Raw genomic sequence first — 20,702 nt, forward strand, 5'->3', positions numbered from 1 at the left:
GGTGCTTGGGCCCTGCACCCCATGGGAGACCAGGAAAAGCACCTGGCTCCTGGCTCCTGCCATCGGATCAGCGCGGTGCACCGGCCGCAGCGCGCCGGCCGCGGCGGCCATTGGAGGGTGAACCAACGGCAAAGGAAGACCTTTCTCTCTGTCTCTCTCTCTCTCACTATCCACTCTGCCTGTCAAAAATAAAAAAAAATAAAAAAAAAAAAAAGAAAGAACTGTAGTGAGCCAAGAGGACAGCATTAATTTCCTTCTTTTTCTCTTTTTAAGTTGTATTTTTCTTTAAAAAAATATTTATTAATTAGTACCAACGCTGTGGCTAGTAGGTTAAGCCTCTGCCTGTGATACTGGCATCCCATATGGGCACCAGTTTGAGTCCCAGCTGCTCTACTTCCAATCCAGCTCCCTGTTAATGGCCTGTGAAAGCACTGGATGATTGCCCAAGTGCTTAGCCCCCTGCACCCACACGGGAGACCCAGAAGAAGCTCCTGGCTTCAGACTGGCCTAGCTCTGGCTGTTGAGGCCATCTGGGGAGTGAACCAGTGGATGACAGATCTCTCTCTGTGTCTCTCCCTCTCTCTGTAACTCTTCCTCTCAAATAAATATTTTTTAAAAATCTTCCAGAGAAAAAGGACCCACTTGCAGTCATACTCTGTGATGGGACTGACACTGAATTTGATTTCTGTGTACTCATCTGTGGACATCGGCTTTTCACATACGAATCTGGTAAGACACCTCTGTACAGCCAGAGTTGGAGGTAAGTGGGAACTGGATTCCTGGAGGAGCTGGGGCCAGGCCCAAAACCCCTTACCAACCAAGAGCCCACGTGCCCCAGCTGAAGAAGGAAAAACACACCTGGCTCCATGCCTACAACGTTTATTCTCAATATAGCTTATGCCTGGACAAGTAGGAAGGGGACTTTGGGACTGCTACAGAGACCTCTGGGGAGATTAGCATTTAGGTCACAAGAGCCATAGGATAAGAATTGGGAGGATGGTAGCAGCCACAAGGCCTAGGAAGAGGTGTGGGGAGGCTTTTGAGGGGCTCTGGAGCACCTGACCGGATGGCCACTTGGTCACCTCCAGGTGGGTACCCAAGGGTTCATTCTGAGGCTGAGGCAGGAGGTGGGAGTGGCAGGGCCTGACTGGACGCCTGTCTGGAAGCTCAGCCTCCACAGGGTTCTGCTCTCTTCTTTCCTCTCTCACCTGTGGGAGGAAATCAGCAGTCAGACATTGCCACAGCAAACCCCTCATCCACTCAAACCACTGAAACATCCTTCTACCTAGCCCAGCACACCTGTTCCACTTGGCTGAAGACCCGCAGCAGGTTTCCACGAAGCACACCTTGGAGCTCGTCCTCTCTCCAGCCCCGCCTCAGCAACTCCTCTATCAGCACTGGGTATTTGGACACGTCCTCCAGTCCCTGGGGGAACCTATGCAGCCACCAGCCAGTCAGCTTAGCCTTGATTCTGGTCTAGGACCCACTGACCTTAGCCTTGGCTCTGGTGTTGGGCCTATCATTCTACCAGCCCCAATCACATATATGGGAAACTAGAGACCAAGTTCTTGAGGCTAGTGAATGCAACTTTGGAAGCCCCTTGAGGACCGAGCTTCTGTAGTATCCACCAGCTGAGCAGATATACGGGGCAGGGGGTGGAACCTGAGCTGGGCAGATGAGTTCCCCTTGGGGTACAGGAGTGCTGAGCAAGTGTGATGGGCTGGAGTGGACCCACTAAGGCACAGAAGGGACAGGGACCACCTTGGAAACAAGCCCTGGGAGTGGGGGATGTCACCAGAGCCAGTAGTTAGACCATGAAGGATGGGAGGCCCCTAGGATGGGGAAGTTTACATATGGGACTCCCTGGTGTACTCTTGCCCACAACAAACCCTGGGGAACCACTCACCGGCCTGACCCATCATAATTTCCGCCAATCCCTATGAACTCCGATCCAATGACTGATCTGATGTGGTCGAAGTGATCTAGAGGGTGGAGTAAGTGGTAGGAAGCAATGAGCTGAATTTAGACCATGGGACCAGCCCTGGCCAACTTCCCTGCCCACAAGCACAGCTCTTCTGGCTGTGGCAGCTGACTCCACAGAGTTCATGGCCTGTCATGAATCCTGATGTGACTACAGGCTGACCTAGACTGAACCTCAGGGCCACCCCTTTGGACTTTTTCCTGCCTCTGGGTTCTTCAGAGCCTGGTGGGACATCTGCTTGTCCTGCCCAGGGAAGTGGGTAATAAGAAAAATTCAAGGATTAGGAGCAAAAATAAGACTCAGAAGGATCAAATCCCAAGCACTCAGACCAGGGTGGCAACAAAGAGTTGTGTCTGCTGTCCTTGAGTTGTTGGAGGGTGTACCCGACATGTGTGCTAAACTTCTGGAGCTGTCCTGGGGGGCCAGGGTGGCACAGCCTAAGCCAGACCTGCACAAAGAGCTAAGGAGGAGCTCACCTGCCACGGTGGACACATTAGCAAACAGGTTACACTGCAGCACCCCGAAGGAGAGGGTCACCATCACAATGCCACCATTCTTCTTCTATAGGAAGAAAAGGAGGAACACTCAGCTTGGCCCTCTTGCCTTATCCCCTTGTCTTCTGCCAACCCACCTGTGCCACGGGGGCCCTGATAGAGTTGTTGAAGAGGCTTTACCTCTCTGGGTTTGTAGGTCCCTGGATTTAACTTTGAGTTTCAGAGATGGAGGAGGGTTAATCAGCTTTGGGTCCATGAGTCTGTGAGCTTTCTTTGCTCAAGGTCAAGAATCTTTGAATGAAGCATGTCTGGCCCTAGGCTTGAGGGCTGGCTGGGTACTCACCAGAAGTTGCAGGATATCATCAGGAACATTCAGCAAATTGTCGCACACAGTCCTGGCAGCCGAGTGGGAGAAGATCACAGGAGCTCCGGATACCTCCAGGACTCGCTTCACCAAGGTGTCCGATGTATAGGACAAGTCTATCATCATGCCTAACCGGTTCATTTCTCCCACCATTTTCTGCAGGAACAGTTGGGGTTTTGGAGAGAGGGGTATCAGGAGCACACTGGTAGGGAACCAGTAGGGTGGGGTATAGAACAACAGTCCTCACCTCACCAAAACTTGTCAACCCGCTGACGTTGGTGTAGAAGGGGTGTGTGAACTTGCTGGAACTCTCTGCCCTGCAGAACATTTAGGGAAGGGCAACCTAGCTGGCCATATCTTGGACATCAAAGTCCCAGGGCCCTCTGTCTACCCATCCATTCACCTCTGGAACAGGTGAGGACCCAGGGCCAGCTACTTTTTGAGAGTGTGAGGGGCTGCTGGGGGTGCAGCCTCCCTCTGTGGAGCCCTTTCTAGTTAAAACGATCCCAGGGATGTGGTCGTTTCCACACCGTGTTATCTACCATTGCACCCCAGCCAGGCCCCACGCTCACCAGGGTGTGCTGCAGGTGTGGGTGAGCGTCAGGTAGCGCACTCCCAGCACATAGAAACTGCGCAGCACAGAGAGGCTGCTGTCCACTGAGTGACCACCCTCCACACCGATGAGGCAGGCCAGCTTTTGAGTGCTGTTCAGACCTAAAAAGGGTGGAGAGGCAATTGGTCAGAGCAGAGACAGAACTATTTGAGCCCCTGCTTCTCCTCCAACCCGCCAGCCTACCTTCAGCCGAGGTCACAAGCTCCAGCTCAGAGTAGGAGGCACACATGCGGCGAATGAGGTCAATCTGCTCCAGGCTGAGGCGCACAGCATCTTGGTCCTGGGTCTCGCATGGGACATTGACTGACCAGAACTGGGGGTCCATGAGGGATCCAGAATGAGCCAGGGTGCCTCTAAACTCCTAGGCCTGCCACCCCTGCCTCAGTCCCCAGCGCACCCATTTGGGTTAATGGCCCCAAGTGAGGCAGCACAGTAGGGTACCAGGCACCCTGGTAATTAAGCTTGCTACCAACAGCCAAACAGTGGAATCAGGACACATTTCGGATTGCTGCATCTCCATGTGATATGTCAGTGTCCCAGGGCAATCGACCGTGTCCTTTCTGGTCAGCAAGGATTTTCTGCTTTCTGCATGTCTCCACAGAACCTGGACACCCCTGCAGCTTGCTTGTCCAGGCAACCCTCCCTCCCCCGCCCAGGGCCCCACCAGCAGCACCACCAGCACCCACATGATTATATACTGTGTGTCCCTTGGTACTTAGTCACCCAGAGGTTGGCCAACCCAGTCTTCTGTGACCCCAGCATTCCCCAGCAGCCATGTGCAGTGGCACCCTGTGTGCCCCTATGGTACCTGTGCCCCCACGAGGCCATCTCTAAGCCTGTCCAGGCTGGTCTGGCCTTGGCTGAAGTTGTGTAGGTTGACATCCTGTAGTATGTTCTGGTAAAGTTGTCTCAGGAGCATAGGCAGGTCATTGTGGCTGAGGGTGGAGACAAAGGCAGGACATATCAACCTTCCTGAGCCTACCTCCCCCACTCCACCCACGTCCTGGTCATGCGTAGACAATATGGTGACCTCCTGAGACCAGGCTGAAGACGGAGGTGGGGGGTGGGGGTGGGATCCGCCAGGAGTGCAGTAATGGAGGAGATGGCATCCGGGCGTGGTATGAGGGGGCCTCCTTGCTAACCCTGCACGATCAGAACCTCCTTCCCTGCCCACGGGTGCTCTCAGCCCCTACTTGCCTACTCTGTACGCCATATCTACATACCCGTCCACAAGCGGGAAGTTCCGCATCAGAGCTTGCGCACGCTCCCGCAGGCCCAGCGCACCGGAGGCTCCATGCATAGCTGTGGCGTTGGTGGCGCCCAGCACGGTCGTGGCATTGGGGGCACCAGGAGGTCCGGGCAAGGTCTGGGCGCGGGTTACCAGCAGCAGTAGCAGTAACAGCAAACGCAGCAGAGGCCGCCGGCAGGACAAGTGGGGACCCTCGAGGCCCGTGGGCTGCATATTGCGCAAGACCCAGCCGGGGTGCAAGGGTGATGATCACGAGACTGGGGAGGCGAAGGGCAGAGAGTCGAGGGTCCGAAGCTCCGATTAAGGTGACTCAGCGGTGTGGCCTCCCTCTGAGAGAGTTTCAGTCAGGCGACGACGCTGCAACCGACGGGCTGGGAACCCCACGCCGAGCAGCGTGGCCGGCGGGAGGCGCCACAAATCCCCAGCTCCCTACGCGGGCGAGCGCCCCCACGGGCTGGGCGGCCTCTGCGTGCAGCCTGCGTCTGCGCGCGACGCGACGTGGGCTCCCCTCGCCCCACCCCAGGCGTGCCGCTGCCCCTGGCTGCGCAGACCAGCCGACAGGTGGGAGGTCGGTGAGGGAGTTGGTCAACCAAGCAGGAATCTTCCTAATTCCATCCCCTTGCTGGGCTCTCCTGGGGGCCTTAGCTGCGAGGATGTGTCCTGACCCTAACTAGGTCAAAATATTCCGTGAAGTCTTAGAGTGAGTTAGATCTGAATGTTGAGACTGACTGAAAAGAATCCCTGAAGTTTGTTAAAATGAAAGTGAAATTTAAGACCTATATGAGTGGGCTTTGGAAAGTTTATGGAGGGACCGGCGCCGTGGCTCACTAGGCTAATCCTCCGCCTTGCAGTGCCGGCACACCGGGTTCTAGTCCCGGTCGGGGCGCCAGGTTCTGTCCCGGTTGCCCCTCTTCCAGGCCCGCTCTCTGCTGTGGCCAGGGAGTGCAGTGGAGGATGGCCCAAGTCCTTGGGCCCTGCACCCCATGGGAGACCAAGAGAAGCACCTGGCTCCTGCCTTCGGATCAGCGCGGTGCAGCGGCCATTGCAGGGTGAACCAACGGCAAAAGGAAGATCTTTCTCTCTGTCTCTCTCACACTATCCACTCTGCCTGTCCCCCCAAAAAAAAGTTCATGGAGGAGCTAGCAATGTGGCGGCTCCTGCCTGCCGCCCTGGCGTCCCAAATGGCACCACTTCTTTTTTCTTTCTTTCTAAATAAAAATATTTATTTATTTGAAAAACAGTTACAGAGAAGGAAAGGCAGAGAGAGAGAGAGAGAGAGAGAGTCTTCCACCCACTCACCCACTGGTTCACTCCCCAAATGGCTACACCTGCCGGAGCTGCGCCATTCCAACGCCAGGAGCCAGGAGCTTCTTCCTGGTCTCCCACGTGGGTGCAGGGGCCCAAGGGCTTGGGCTATCTTATACTATACATTCTGCTTTTCCAGCCCATAGCAGAGAGCTGGATGGGAAGTGGAGCAGCGGGACTCGAACTGGCACCCATGAGAGATGCCGGCACTGCAGGCAGCGGCTTTACCCGCTACACCACAGCGCTGGCCCCTGCACCACTTCTGATCCGGCTCCTTGCTAATGCACCTGGAAAAGCAGCAGAAGATAGCTCACATGGGAAACCTGGATGAAACTCCTGGCTTAGGACTGGCCCAACCTCTGGGGAGTGAACCACCAGATGGAAGAACTCTGTCTTTCCCTCTCTCATTAAAAAAAAAAAAAAAAAATGGGCCGGCGCCTCAGCTCACTAGGCTAATCCTCCGCCTAGCGGCGCCGGCACACCGGGTTCTAGTCCCGGTCGGGGCGCCGGATTCTGTCCCGGTTGCCCCTCTTCCAGGCCAGCTCTCTGCTGTGGCCAGGGAGTGCAGTGGAGGATGGCCCAAGTGCTTGGGCCCTGCACCCCATGGGAGACCAGGAAAAGCACCTGGCTCCTGGCTCCTGCCATCGGATCAGCACAGTGCGCTGGCCGCGGCGGCCATTGGAGGGTGAACCAACGACAAAGGAAGACCTTTCTCTCTGTCTCTCTCTCTCGCTGTCCACTCTGCCTGTCAAAAAAATAATAATAATAATAATAATACACACATATAAATGTATCTATATCTATATTTTTAAAAGGAGTTCATGGATAGCAGGACGTTAGTCTAGTGCCCCACATAAGAGTACCTGGGTTGGATACCTGGCTTCTGGCTGCTGACTCTAGGTTCCTGCCGATACAGAACCTGGGAGGCAGCAGTGATGGCACAAATAGCTTGGTTCCTGCTGCTTGCTTGGCAGACCTCGATTGAGTTTCCAGCTCTTGGTTTCAGCTCCAGCCATGGTTGTTGCTGCTTTTTTGTTTGTTTTTTAAAATATTTATATGAGAAGCAGAGTTACAGAAGCAGAGTAAGAGAGAGACAGATAGAGGTCTTCCATCTGCTGGTTCACTCCCCAAATGGCTGCAATGGCTAGAGTTGTGCTGATCTGAAGCCAGGAGCCAGGAGCTTCCTCTGGGTCTCCCATGCGGGTGCAGGGGCCCAAGCACTTGGACCATCCTCCACTGCCCTCCCGGGCCACAGCAGAGAGCTGGACTGGAAGAGGAGCAACCAGGACTAGAACCAGTGCCCATATGGGATGCCGGTGCCACAGGCGGAGGATTAACCAAGTGAGCCATGGCACTGGCCAGATTTTAAATATTTTACACTAAAATAAACTTGTTTTTCAAAATGGCGGGAGACCAGAATAGTTTTTGGATCCTGGATTCAGCCTGACGCAGCCCTTGCGGTTGCAGCCATTTGAGGAGTGAATCACTGGATGGAAGATCTGTGTCACTCTGCCTTTCAAATAAATAATCTGTGTCACTCTGCCTTTCAAATAAATAAATAAGTAAATATTTAAAAAATTATACTCCTTCTGAAAACTTAAAATGTTGAGCTAATTATTAAAAAGCATATTCCTGGGGCTGGTGCTGTGGCATAGTGGGTAAAGCTGCCACCTGCAGTGCTGGCATCCCTTATGGGTGCCTGTTTGAGTCCTGGCTGCTCCACTTCTGATCCAACTCTTTGCTATGGCCTGGGAAAGCAGTAGAATATGGCCCAAGTCTTTGGGCCCCTGTACCTGCGTGGGAGACCCAGATGAAGCTCCTGGCTCCTGGCTCCTGGCTCCTGGCTCCTGGCTTCTGGCTTTGGATTGGCCCAGCTCTAGCCGTTGCAGCCATTTGGGGAGTGAACCAGAGGATAGTAGACTTCTCTCTCTCTCTGCCTCTCTCTAACTATGCCTTTCAAATGAATAAATCAATCTTTTTTTAAAAGCATATTCCTGAAAGGATAGAGTCAGCAACATTTTTTAATTAATTAATTTGAAAAGGCAGAGTTACATGGAGAGAGGGAGAGAGAGAGAGAAAGAGAGAGAGCGCTTCCATATGCTGGTTCACTCCCAAGATGACCCCCATGGACAGGGCTGGGCCGAGCCAAAGTCGGGAGCCAGGAGCTTCATTTGGGTCTTCCACGTGGGTGGCAGGGATCCAAATACTTGGGCCATCTTCCACTGCTTTTCCCAGACCATTAGCAGGGAGCTAGATTGGAAGTGGAGCAGTAAGGACACGAACTGGTGCCCATATGAGATGCTGGTGTTGCAGGTGGTGGCTTTACCTACTATGTCACAATGCTGGCCCCAGAGTCAGCAGAAATTGAAGAATTACTTGACAAGGATCGAGAGAGGGCAGAGATCCAGATGAGCCCAGCCTTTAGACTGTTTCTTACTCTAGGGGCATTGTTGGACTGAGGAGTCAGGGCTTAGCATCCAGGGGCCACCAAGGCAAGGGAGGCCCTGATGAATATTCAGTTTTGAGTTGGAACATAAAGGAATTTCCGTGAGAAAAAGGGAATCAAAATTAGAGAGCCACAGGTCTGCTGCATTTCCGGTTATTAAGCCCTTGTCTCCTACTCCAGATTCAGCCTGTCTGCTCTGTGTTGCTGGGGTTGGAAGTCCTACTAGCACATTCCCAGGATCACCTTGCTGGCTGGCTTTCTGTTACATTCTGGCAATAGGAACATGAGAGGGAAACTGAGAGGCAGGAGGAAAGAGGGAAATCTTTCCTGATTTTCCCATCCCTGTCAGTTCTGCTTTAGCTCCAGTCCGCAGCTGCTTCGGGCTGCCACAGAGCCCCTGCCTGCTGGGCAGAGCCCCTTCCTCTGAGGTTTGGCCCCAGCGCCGTAGGCCCTCCTCTAAGCATCTGAGGTTCCAGTAACTTCTTCCTCTTTCCCTTTTTGCCAAACCCTACGTAGGTGGTAGATAGCTTCCTTAATTATTATCTTCCATTACCTTAGTTTCACCTTTGTGCCTTTCCAATACCTGTATAACCAATTATCCCCATTAAAAAGAGATTTATTTATTTATCTGAAACAGTTGCAGTGAGAGAGGGAGAGAGAGAAAGTGAAAGATCTTCCATCCACTGGTTCACTCCCCATCCAGGTCTCCTACATGGGTGCAGGGGCCCAAGTGCTTGGGCCATCTTCCACTGCTTTGCCAGGTGCACTAGCAGGGAGCTGGGTCAGAGGTGGAACAGTCGGGATACGAACCAGCACCCATATGAGATGCTAGTGTTCTAGGCAGTAGCTTTACCTGCTAAGCCACAGCGCCTGCTCCAATTTCCCTCATTAAAAAAAAAAAAAAAAAAAAAAAAAAAAAGATTTGTTTGATTGGCAAAGTGATAGAGAGGGGAGAGAGAGAGAAACCACTGGTTCATTCCCCCAAATGGCAGTAATGGCTGGGACTGGGCCAGGCTGAAGCCAGGAGCCTGGAACTCCTTCTTGGTCTACTACATGGGTGGCAGGGGCTCAACCACTTGAGCCATCACCTGATGCCTCCTAAGACGCACATTAGCAGAATCTAGAGGGAAGCCAGGAACTGATCCCAAGCACTCCGGATATGGGATGTGGGTATTCCAAGTGGTGGCTTAACTGCTACACCAAATACCTGCCCCCAACTTTCATGTTTATTGTTGTTCATCAAGTTAGTGTATTCAAATACAACTACTTTTTGATAATTGGCTATCTGTGGCTCCTCAAATTTTGACTTTGAAGAGAAGAGTTTGGGGTTATGATTATGCTGCTATATATTTTTTTCTTTTTTTTTAAGATTTATTTATTTATTTGAAAGGCAGAGTTACAGAGAGGCAGAGGCAAAGGCAGAGAGCGAGAGAGAGAGAGAGAGAGAGAGAGAGAGGTCTTCAATCCACTGGTTCACTCCTCAAGTGGCCGCAACAGCTGGAACTGAGCTGATCCAAAGCTAGAGGCCTAGGTGCTTCTTCCAGGTCTCATGTGGGTGCAGGGGCCTAAGGACTTGGGCCATTTTCCACTGCTTTCCCAAGCCATAGCAGAGAGCTGGATCAGAAGTGGAGCACCTGGGATGCCAGCACTGCAGGCTGTGGCTTTGTTTGCTATGACACAGTGCTGAGTTGTTGTTTTTTTTTTTTTTTTTTTTTAAGATTTATTTATTTTTAAAGGCAAAGTTGCAGAGAGGGGAAGCAGAGAGAGGTTATACATATTTCATACACCTTTATGGGAACATAATACATAATTATTGCTGGATACAAATCTGGGTTGAAATTGTCCCATCATGGGCCGGCGCCACGGCTCACTAGGCTAATCCTCCGCCTAGCGGCGCCGGCACACCGGGTTCTAGTCCCGGTCGGGGCGCCGGATTCTGTCCCGGTTGCCCCTCTTCCAGGCCAGCCCTCTGCTGTGGCCAGGGAGTGCAGTGGAGGATGGCCCAAGTGCTTGGGCCCTGCACCCCATGGGAGACCAGGAGAAACACCTGGCTCCTGCCATCGGATCAGCGCGGTGTGCCGGCCGCGGCGGCCATTGGAGGGTGAACCAACGGCAAAGGAAGACCTTTCTCTCTGTCTCTCTCTCTCTCTCACTGTCCACTCTGCCTGTCAAAAAAAAAAAAAAAAGAAAAAAAAAAAAAAGAAAAGAAATTGTCCCATCATGAGTTATGCAGGCTATTAGTATTATTTTATTAGCCATTATCTATTATCATGTTATTATTACTAGCTTCCATAATTAGTATTAGCCATTACTATTATTGCAGTTGCTATTGGTTATCACTAAGGGCCTAGAGGTAAGATGGGTGCCTAAGTAGCTGTGCCTCTTGGAGAGGAAGTCCCTCAGGGATGGGGGTACCATATTCAGGGCAGTCCAGCCACTGGAGGGCCATGGCCCGTTATGTGGCCTGGTATTCTGAGCTCTGTACAAAGAGGAACAAAGGATCCAGGCAAATTCCTCTCTGAAGCAGAGTTCCCTGGAAGACCCCCAGGTGGCAGTCAGTGGGTCAGCATGTGGATTGAGATGACCTAGAAGGGGAGGATACAGAATGGGGTCCACTCATCCACAGCTAGATCCACCCACTGTCTTTATCCAGTGCTGAGCCTGACCACCCAGGTCTCAGACCACTGGCAACCGGCCCTCCTGGAGCAAACAGTGGCTGAAGTGCAGGGTACCCCACAAAGACCAGAGCTGAGAGACAATGCCAAGAGAAGGACACTCATACCTGTTTCATGCCCAAAATATTTATTTTCTAGGAAATGCTTAAGTCAACACAAAGGGGGGATTCTGAGGGGGTGTCTGTGGCTGTCAGTGGCGTTTGGCAGCACTAACTGGGTCATCAGAGCCACAGAATGAGGATTGGAAAGGTGGCGACAATCATGAGCCCTGAGGCCCTGCTGGGGGAGGATTTTGAGGCTGACAACTTGGATGATAATGTGAGTGGCCAGTGTGTTGGAACCTCAGCTGGCTTCTCGTCTGAAAGCAGATACTGTCGCCGACGCAAACGTGGTTGGATGGAGCGGCAGGTGCTCTCCAGCTGCTCCTCTGGGAACTTGTCCTCCAGGGGGCTTTGCCACTTGTTCTCCTCCCGTACCTAGAGGTGGCAGTCAGTGGTCAGCAGCTTCTCAACTCCCCTGACATCTGCTCAGACCCCAGGCTACTCTTTTTTTTTTTTTTTTTTTTTTTTTACAGGCAGAGTGGACAGTGAGAGAGAGAGACAGAGAGAAAGGTCTTCCTTTGCTGTTGGTTCATCCTCCAATGGCTGCCGCGGCCAGCGCGCTGCAGCCAGCGCACCGCGCTGATCTGATGGCAGGAGCCAGGTACTTCTCCTGGTCTCCCATGGGGTGCAGGGCCCAAGCACTTGGGCCATCCTCCACTGCACTCCCTGGCCACAGCAGAGAGCTGGCCTGGAAGAGGGGCAACCGGGACAGAATCCGACGCCCCTACCGGGACTAGAACCTGGTGTGCCGGCGCCGCAAGGTGGAGGATTAGCCTACTGAGCCGCGGCGCCGGCCCAGGATACTCTTGCCCAATCCAACATACCTGTTCCACTCGGCTGAAGACCCGCAGCAGGTTTCCACGAAGCACACCTTGGAGCTCGTCCTCACTCCAGCCCCGCCTCAGCAACTCCTCTATCAGCACTGGGTATTTGGACACGTCCTCCAGTCCCTGGGGGAACCTATGCAGCCACCAGCCAACCAGCTGATGAGCCCCAGACCTTGTTTCTTGATCCCAACTTATAACCACAGCCCTGCATGCCCAAGGTCCTCTGAACCCTAACCATGGTCAGATGTGGGAAACAAAGACTGGCAGGGAGTAAATGATTCATCGCTCCTTTTCCTTTAGAGAGAGGCCTTAAAACCTTGAAAATTTGTCAAAACTCACTGAATTTTTGCAGTATTAAGATCTATGCTCGTCACTGAATGCAATTGTTTTAAAAAAATTGTTTTAAGAAAAGCAAACCTTCTTCTGCACTGGGTGTGTGATGGTCAGCCCATGCCAGGCCTTGCAGACAGTCTGCCCAGAAGGAGTGGCTGGGGTGGGGGTGTCGGGGGGGGGGTACATGTGCTGGCAGATGAGTTCTGTCTGGTGGCTTAGTCAAATAATGTGTTTAATGTGGGGCCACTGGACTGAGGACAGACAGGAGAGCTGAGGGTACAGAGATGCTTGGGACTGGGGAGATACCAGTTGTGAAAGTCCTAAGGCTATCAGGATCATGAAGCTGTAGGTGTGGTGACTGTGAGGGCCTCTTAGCTGTATGCCCAGCCCTAAACATGCTACAGGAAAGCACTCACTGGCTGGTTCCACCATAATCTCCACCAATGCCGATGAACTTGGATCCAATGACTTCCTTGATGTGGTCAAAGTGATCTGGAGGGATGGAGAATCAGGAGTGTGGGGCTGCCAGGGCAGGGGTACCCCTGGGACTGGATTCTGCTGATTACCCTTCTTGCAGTCTGTAGCCATGAAGGCCAATTCCTCCATGGCCTGGCACCCCATGTGGCAGCCAGAAGGCTCTCAGGTTCGACCTGAACTGACCAGCTGGTTTTACACTGGACTTTAGGTTTGCAGTATACCCAGAGTCACTCATTTGGGCTATTTCCCATCCAGGATCCACCCTGCCTCACATCTCTTTGACAATCTAGAGGGAGCTCCCTTCCAGGTCAGTAGAATATGAGAGACAAAACAGACAACTGACAAAGGCTTTAGAGACCTGAGGCACTGCCTAGTCCCTTGGCTAGAGGCAGGGGCAGGGTGCTTTGGTAGCCCCCGCACCCCGGTAGTACCTGGGTCTGACTTCTTCCCTTATACCATGAGGATCGCAGCACTGACTGCAGCTCCAGTTCCATGTGGCACCAAGATGCTATGTTCTGTGCACCGGAGAGCCTGGAGGGAAGGCTTACCTGCCACAGTGGACACATTGGCTAACAGGTTGCACTGCAGTACCCCTACGGACAAGGACACCATCACGATGCCACCATTCTTCTTCTGCAAAGGTAATCAAATAGACACTCACTTTGCCCCCACCCCAACCCCAGCACAACCGCATGCCTGCCTACCCTCTGGGTCCCTGTGAGGAAGGTGTTCGGCCCTGGCTTCAGGACTCAAGAGACTTCACCTCTCTGGGTTTGTAAAGAGAACAAGGTTGGCTGTGGTTTGGGTTGGAAGTATCTTGGCTCCTGGTGTGAGGCACAGAGGAATCCAGAACCCTCACCCCCCAGGATCAAGAGTTCAGGGACTGTGGGTTTAGGGGACAGAAGATGTTCAGCCTGGGGTTTGATGAGGTTGATGGAGCAGGGACTAAGGTTCACAGGCTCCTGGTTCAAATCTTGGGTTCCAGGGCTGGGTAGTTTCTCACCAGAAGCTGCAAGATGTCATCAGGAACATTCCGAGCGTTCTTACACACGCTCCGGGCAGCTGAGTGGGAGAAGATCACAGGGGCCTGTGATATTTGCAGGGCCCGCCGTGCCACGGCGTCGGAGACATGGGACAAGTCTACCATCATGCCCAGGCGGTTCATTTCTGCTATCACCTTCTGCAGGAACAGATTGGGAGGAGGGTACCAGGGTGCAAATGTATGTGAAGTTTTTTTTTAAAGGAAATGTACATTTGGGTGACATGGAGTATGAACAGGGTCCTCACCTCACCAAAGCTGGAGAGTCCACTGACATTGCTGTAGAAGGGGTGGATGTCCTTAGCTGAGCTCTCAGCCCTGCAGGATAGCCAAAAAGCAGTCTGACTGGTGGCCAGGTCTTGGCCACAAGAACTTAAGAGATCCCACTGAGCCCTCTATCCCTGCGACCCAGTAGAGCAAAAGCAGGAACCCAGGATGGGCTTGATTTGGCAGTATGAGTGTCCTGATGTGATCTAGTCTTGGCTGTGTGAACCCCAGGATCCCATCCCTTCTCCCCCTTCTAGGGTCTGTGCCAGATCCCAGGGGCAAAACTTGGCCTGGGCCCATAGTTTGACCTGATGTAATCTCTGCCTCAGTGGGCCCACAGCATCTGCACCACGCTCACCAGGGTGTGTTGCAGGTGTGGGTGAGCGTCAGGTAGCGCACTCCCAGCACATAGAAACTGCGCAGCACAGAGAGGCTGCTGTCCAGTGAGTGGCCACCCTCCACACCAATGAGGCAGGCCAATTTCCAGGTGTTGTTCAGAGCTGGAGACAGGAAGGTCAGATGATTGCTTTCAGGGACGAGTAGCTCAGTCAGGTTCCTAACATCCCCCCACCAACTGACCCACCTTCAACTGAAGTCACAAGCTCCAGCTCAGAGTAGGAGGCACACATGCGGCGGATGAGGTCAATCTGCTCCAAGGTGAGGCGCAGGGCATCCTGGTCCTGCGTCTGGCATGGGACGTAGGCTGACCAGAACTGGGGGCAAGGCCAGGGGTTGGCTTGGGCAGAGGCTGCTTTGTAGCTACTTGAATTTCTCAAAGGCTCCACAGTACCCAGAGGGCCCAGAGGCCACTCTTTTTTTTTTGACAGGCAGAGTGGACAGAGAGAGAGAGACAGAGACAGAGAGAAAGGTCTTCCTTTTCTGTTGGTTCACCCCCAAAATGGTCACTACAGCCGATGTGCTGTGGCCGGCACACTGCGCCGATCTGAAGCCAGGAGCCAAGTGCTTCCTCCTGGTCTCCCATGTGGGTGCAGGGCCCAAGCACTAGGGCCATCCTCCACTGCACTCCCGGGCCACAGCAGAGAGCTGGACTGGAAGAGGAGCAACCGGGACAGAATCCAGCGCCCCGACCAGGACTAGAACCCAGGGTGCTGGTGCTGCAGGCGGAGGATTAGCCTAGTGAGCTGAGACACCGGCCACCAGCGGCCACTCTTGTACTCTCACCCCCATTGTAGCCCCTGCAGCCCCACCACCCACATCAGAGCACTTCTGGGGGCCACTATTGTAACTGAGTCCCCAGATAACTAACGTGTGATCTCCGGGGCCCCACTCTCCCCAGCATCCCCTGGCAGCCATGCAGGAGTGCTCTGTGTGTCCCTGTGGTACCTGGGCACCCACGAAGCCATCTCTAAGCCTGTCCAGGCTGGTCTGGCCATGGCTGAAGTTCCGCAGGTTAATTTCCTGTAGCCCGTTCTTGGAAAACCGTCTCAGGACCAGGGGCAAATCATTGTGGCTGGAGGAATGTCAAGACAGGGTCAGGATGCGGCAAAATGGGTGGGTCCCCTAGGTCTCCAGGTCAGGCAAGACATATCTGAGGGTACCTCACCCCACACTGTCCACAGACTATACCAAGGCCTGGGCTGGGGGCTTCCAACCAGAGAGGAAGTGACAGAGGAGGGGAAAGGGCACCCAGGGGTGTTGTGCCAGGCTGTCTTACTTGCTGCACATGTCCAGGGGTGTGCTCAGCCCTGACTTGCCCTGATGCAGCCAATACGCACCCATCCACAAGTGGGAAGTCCCGCATCAGGGCTCGGGCGCGCTCTTCCAGGGCCAGGGAGCTGGGGGTGCCTGGCGTGGTTGAGGCGCTACGGGCGCCTGGTGTGGTAGTGGTGCCAGGGGCACCCGTCGTGGTGGGCGCGCCAGGAGTGCTGGGTGCAGTCTGGGCGCGGGTTACGGGTAGCGGTAGGAGCAGCAGCAGGAGCAGGAACAAAAGCACCAGAGGCCGGAGCGCATGGGGACCCTCGAGGCCTGGGGGCTGCATTTTGCACAAAGCCTGGCGGGCGTGGCGATCGCGGGATCCTGAGAGGGGTTGAGGAGGTGCAGAAGGCGACAACAGGGTCAGGTCACAGCTGCGCGGCCGAAGTTGGGCGGGACTGAAGTCACGAGAACCCGCGACGGCTACGCCAGGTGTCGCCACGCGGCGCAGCGCAACCGCCCGGAGCGCCACGATCTTCCCGCACCCATCCCGGAGGGCGCCCCCATGGGTTGGGCCGGCCTCAGGCGCGTGCGCTCACCCGCCTCACCGCGACCGCCTTCCGCCCTCGCCGCCCTCCCCTCAACTGCCCCCGAGGGCGGCTCAGGTTGCTCACCCCTCCCCCACCTCCCCTCAGTCCGGCCCCTAGGCTTGCTCTTCGAGGGGGCCTGGGTGCTTCTCCCAGGGAGTGGCCCTCTGCCCTGTGGCCTCTCCTCGTGTTCCTGCTTGCCTGGAGCCTACCCTGGCCACCTGGGGGCCGCAGGTGGCTGTGACTGCGGTGCTCTGGGTTCAGGTTTCCTGGTGCTGGGCAGTGTGTGGGAAGGAGATAATCTCTGGATATGAGAGGTTAACTTGCAGATTCTGTGTACAGGAAGCGGAAGTGGCTCAATCCTCCTGACCTCGCTGCCTTCTCATGCCCGACTTCCACCCGCAGACTTTGGGAGTCCACACTGGGAATTGTCAGGACCCTGCCCCCATCTTCCCAGCCAGCCTCGGGAAAGAGCTCCCTCCTAAGGAGATGCGCCACCTCCCCAGGGCTGGAGAACTGATAAATCATCTTGCAGAGGTCCGGGAATTTTCCTTGGTGGAGCAGGAACCCAGACACTGGATGGAAGGAAATGAAGTGACTTCCAGAACAGCAGAGCCCTCCACCAGGCACGTCCTCTCAGAGCTGCTGGCTGAGCTACTTCCGAGAAGCCAGGTCAGAACAGTGGATCCTAAGGAGAGGTGTGGCACGTGGATTCTGTGCCTCCCCCTCCACCCCTCATCTCAGGACTCTGCTTGTTTTTGTGGCTCTAGCTCCCCACAAAACCTCAAGGGCTTAGTTGCCATATTTGCCTGGAGGCCCCACCCAGTCTGCATCAGCGGCCTAGCTGCTTCCTCCAGGACACCCCCTATGCCCCCCTACACAGGTGCACATGTATGTGAGCATATTCACAAGGGGATAGCCCTCTCAAAGAAGCCCCATTTTAGAGGCTTCCTCCCCAGAGACCTCCCAAAGCGTTGTACTGAGCTTTGGCATTCCAGAAGGCCCTCTAAGAGGGAAACAAGCAAACAAACACAGGGACGGGAGCTACCTGCGAGGGGAGAGGTGTTCTTAGCTTGGATGTAGGTCAGGGACTGTGCACTTGATGTTGCCAAGTGCCTGCTGTCCAGGAGGAAGGAAAAAGCAATGGTGCTGCGCTGGAGGTGGGGATCCTTGTGTACTGTGGTCAGAGGGTTCTTCAGAGAGGCAGCATGCGTTCCCTAGGGTGCTGCTTCTGAGAATAGCAGGGTGTGTGCCTGGTTAGAGTACCCAACTCAGACATGGCTCTCTTCCTTCCTCCTGCCAACTGCTGGTCAGCAGCCCCTACACTCTCTTGTGCTGCCGAGTAGCAAGAGGAAGGAGGATCTCTTGGATCTGTTGGTTTCTAGACCAAGGATGTGGATTTTGGGTAATGGGCTTGTTCCCAGTCCTGATAGCCCCAGAAAGTGGGCAGTTTATGGGCAGAAGTGAGTGGGAATAAATAAATAGCAGCCACCGAGAGAGGAGTGCGTGGGGAGGATTTAGCTTATTGAGGTTTTCTGTTTAGCTTTTCTGCAAGGGCTGACTGGCTGACATCCCAGGGATTGGAGGAACATCTAGCCCAGCAGAGGCAGGCTGTGTCCAGCCCATGGAGGCGGCTGCCGTCTCTGCAGATTAGCCAGTTTTTCCGTAACATCCAACCTAAGTCCTCAAACTTCAGCCGTGAGGCAGCCGTACAAAGCCAGGCCTGGAAAAGCAAACGTACCCAGGCACATAGGGTCGCTCGCAGTGGTGAGCAAATTTTGGTCAACAAGGTGATCTGTTGTCCTCTTAACCTCCTCTGAGGCCATGTCTGTGCCCTGCCTCTTGCAGGGATAAATAAGCCCACACTAGTGAAATGTGGGTGTCAGAGCCCCCAGTATGGGTGACACAGCTCTGGGGCAGGGACAGTTTGTGGGCACAGGCTATGACAGAAGTTCTCCGGATGCTGGCAGTGGGCAGAAGAGGAAATGGGGTGGAGGTGGGAAGGTCAGAGCCTGACGCCAGAGCTGACCCTAAGTATCATCTTTTTTTTTTTTTTTTTTTTTTTTTTTTGACAGGCAGAGTGGACAGTGAGAGAGAGAGACAGAGAGAAAGGTCTTCCTTTGCCGTTGGTTCACCCTCCAATGGCCGCCGCGGCCGGCACGCTGCGGCTGGCGTACCGCGCTGATCCGATGGCAGGAGCCAGGAGCCAGGTGCTTTTCCTGGTCTCCCATGGGGTGCAGGGCCCAAGCACCTGGGCCATCCTCCACTGCACTCCCTGGCCACAGCAGAGAGCTGGCCTGGAAGAGGGGCAACCGGGACAGAATCCGGCGCCCCGACCGGGACTAGAACCCAGTGTGCCGGCGCCGCTAGGCGGAGGATTAGCCTAGTGAGCCGCGGCGCCGGCCTAAGTATCATCTTTGATGCCTCCTTGCCATCTCCCCTACCTCTCTTCACGCCACCTCCAAACCCTGACATCTTCCTGGTGCGTCTCCTTGCAGTTCCCACTGCGTCTTCCTCAGCACTGATCCCCCACTCCACCCCTATTCTGTACTGTCATCTTCCTGCCTGAAGTTCTGCAGCCTCTCGATACTCTTAGGTAACAAATTTCTTTCTTTGGTTTTCAAGTCCTGAGGAGTCTGTTCCCACCAGCCCCGTAAATCTCAGCAAACAGCCCAAACCCCTTTGCCCTCTGAGCTCTGGCCACACCAGCCATGCTGCTTCCTACCACAGGGACGTGGCACATGCTACCCCCTCAGTCTCCAACTGGTTGGGTCATTGAGGCAGACTTAGGATGGGAAAATCCTGCCACCAAAAAGGGATAGGTGAGTGAGCAGCTTCTCACTCTAATTCTCCACCCAGGCAGCGTTCACAAAAATCAGGAGCTGCAGAGGCAGCAGTGATAGGAAGAGGTTTCTTCTGGGACCAATCTTGCACTGGTGTAGAGCTGATCGCCAGTGTATGGCGAGGATGTACAGGGAAGTGAAAAGTCAGTCTGAGTTACAGGTGCACCGGCTACTTCACACACAGGGATGGGGTGGAGGAGGGCGCTTACTTGGTATCCAGCATGGCCCACGTGATGGTCAGTCTCCACTCACGGCCCTCGGGTCCTGCAGACTCGCGCTGACCTGCATCTTCGTGGGTGCTGCTCTCACGCTGCTCCCATGATCACTGCCACAGTCCAATTCCCCAGAAACAACTGTCTGCCAAGCAGCAGATAGCCTGGCCACCACACACACACATCCTCCAATCAAAAAGCTGAGGTCATACTTCCCAGTAAGGCAAAGAGCTAGCACATTTTTCTTCCTTAAAAGGTAGGCAGTATTTTTCTTAAGATTTGTGTATTTATTTGAAAGGCAGAGTGACACAGAGAGAGGGAGAGAGATTGATCTTCCATCCACTTGCTCACTCCTCAAATTGTTGCAGCAGCTGGGGCTGGAACAGTCTGAAGCCAGGAGCCAGGAACTCCAGCCTGGTCTCCCACGTGGGTGGCAGGGGCCCAAATACTCGAGCCATCTTCTGCTGCCTTCCCAGACATGTTGGCAGGGAGTTGGGTCAGAAGTAGAGTGGCTGGGGCTCAAACTGGTGCTGTGATATGGGATGCTGGTATCACAGCAGCAGCTTCACCACAGGCCTTAGCCAGTGTTTTTTTTTTTTTTTTTTTTTTTTTTTTTTTTTGACAGGCAGAGTGGACAGTGAGAGAGAGAGACAGAGACAAAGGTCTTCCTTTGCCGTTGGTTCACCCTCCAATGGCCGCCGTGGCTGGTGCGCTGCGGCTGGCGCACTGTCCTGATCTGATGGCAGGAGCCAGGTGCTTTCCCTGGTCTCCCATGGGGTGCAGGGCCCAAGGACTTGGGCCATCCTCCACTGCACTTCCCTGGCCACAGCAGAGAGCTGGCCTGGAAGAGGGGCAACCAGGACAGAATCCGGCGCCCCGACCGGGACTAGAACCTGGTGTGCCGGCGCTGCTAGGCGGAGGATTAGCCTAGTGAGCCGCGGCGCCGGCCAAGCCAGTGTTTTTCTGGCTGGGAGAAATGCATAACCACTCATTCATCTCTGTCTCCTGCTTCCTTCTGAGCTTCTTCCCAGCTCCCCCCTTTCTTTTCTGCCCACATTCCTGGCCCGCTTTTTGATGGAGATGACTGGTGATGTGGGTCCTGTCTGCACTGTTGAATGCTTTTTACAGCCAAGTTCTGCTGCTTTCAGGCAATACAGAATATCCAGTATTTGAGATTCATGGAGCAAAACCACATGCGATGTTCAACAGGCTTGAAGTGTCTGAATGGGCTGCTTC

At 54.2% G+C, this 20,702-nt stretch overlaps 2 protein-coding genes across 5 annotated transcripts; both read right to left on the minus strand.

Annotated features, from left to right (window-relative positions):
• Positions 1–863: 863 nt before the first annotated feature.
• On the minus strand, positions 864–5,059 carry DPEP3 (dipeptidase 3). The gene is made up of 10 exons (XM_051847222.3): positions 4,676–5,059; positions 4,261–4,387; positions 3,636–3,765; positions 3,412–3,553; positions 3,087–3,156; positions 2,819–2,995; positions 2,458–2,542; positions 1,907–1,982; positions 1,300–1,435; positions 864–1,208 (listed from the first exon to the last, which is right to left on the minus strand). The coding sequence occupies exons 1-10, from the start codon at positions 4,912–4,914 to the stop codon at positions 966–968; spliced, it is 1,425 nt and encodes a 474-aa protein (XP_051703182.3). The 5' UTR covers positions 4,915–5,059; the 3' UTR covers positions 864–965.
• A 6,178-nt stretch (positions 5,060–11,237) lies between these two features.
• LOC100353768 (dipeptidase 2) lies at positions 11,238–19,660 on the minus strand. 4 transcript variants are annotated; one of them, XM_008257492.5, is made up of 11 exons: positions 19,464–19,660; positions 15,908–16,208; positions 15,516–15,642; positions 14,755–14,884; positions 14,530–14,671; positions 14,153–14,222; positions 13,869–14,045; positions 13,414–13,498; positions 12,805–12,880; positions 12,053–12,188; positions 11,238–11,603 (listed from the first exon to the last, which is right to left on the minus strand). In XM_008257492.5, exons 2-11 carry the CDS (start codon positions 16,168–16,170, stop codon positions 11,349–11,351), a joined length of 1,461 nt encoding a protein of 486 aa, XP_008255714.4. In that variant the 5' UTR covers positions 16,171–16,208; positions 19,464–19,660; the 3' UTR covers positions 11,238–11,348. The 4 variants fall into 4 exon arrangements, with proteins under 4 accessions (XP_008255714.4, XP_008255715.4, XP_008255712.4 ...); XM_008257493.5 differs by lacking the exon at positions 19,464–19,660 and adding an exon at positions 16,613–16,912; XM_008257490.5 differs by lacking the exon at positions 19,464–19,660 and adding an exon at positions 16,624–16,769.
• Between the last annotated feature and the right edge of the window lie 1,042 nt (positions 19,661–20,702).

This window comes from Oryctolagus cuniculus, chromosome 18, assembly GCF_051225735.1.
Source record: "Oryctolagus cuniculus isolate XC-2025 breed Fujian yellow rabbit chromosome 18, ASM5122573v1, whole genome shotgun sequence".
In the NCBI taxonomy this organism is placed as follows: Eukaryota; Metazoa; Chordata; class Mammalia; order Lagomorpha; family Leporidae; genus Oryctolagus; species Oryctolagus cuniculus.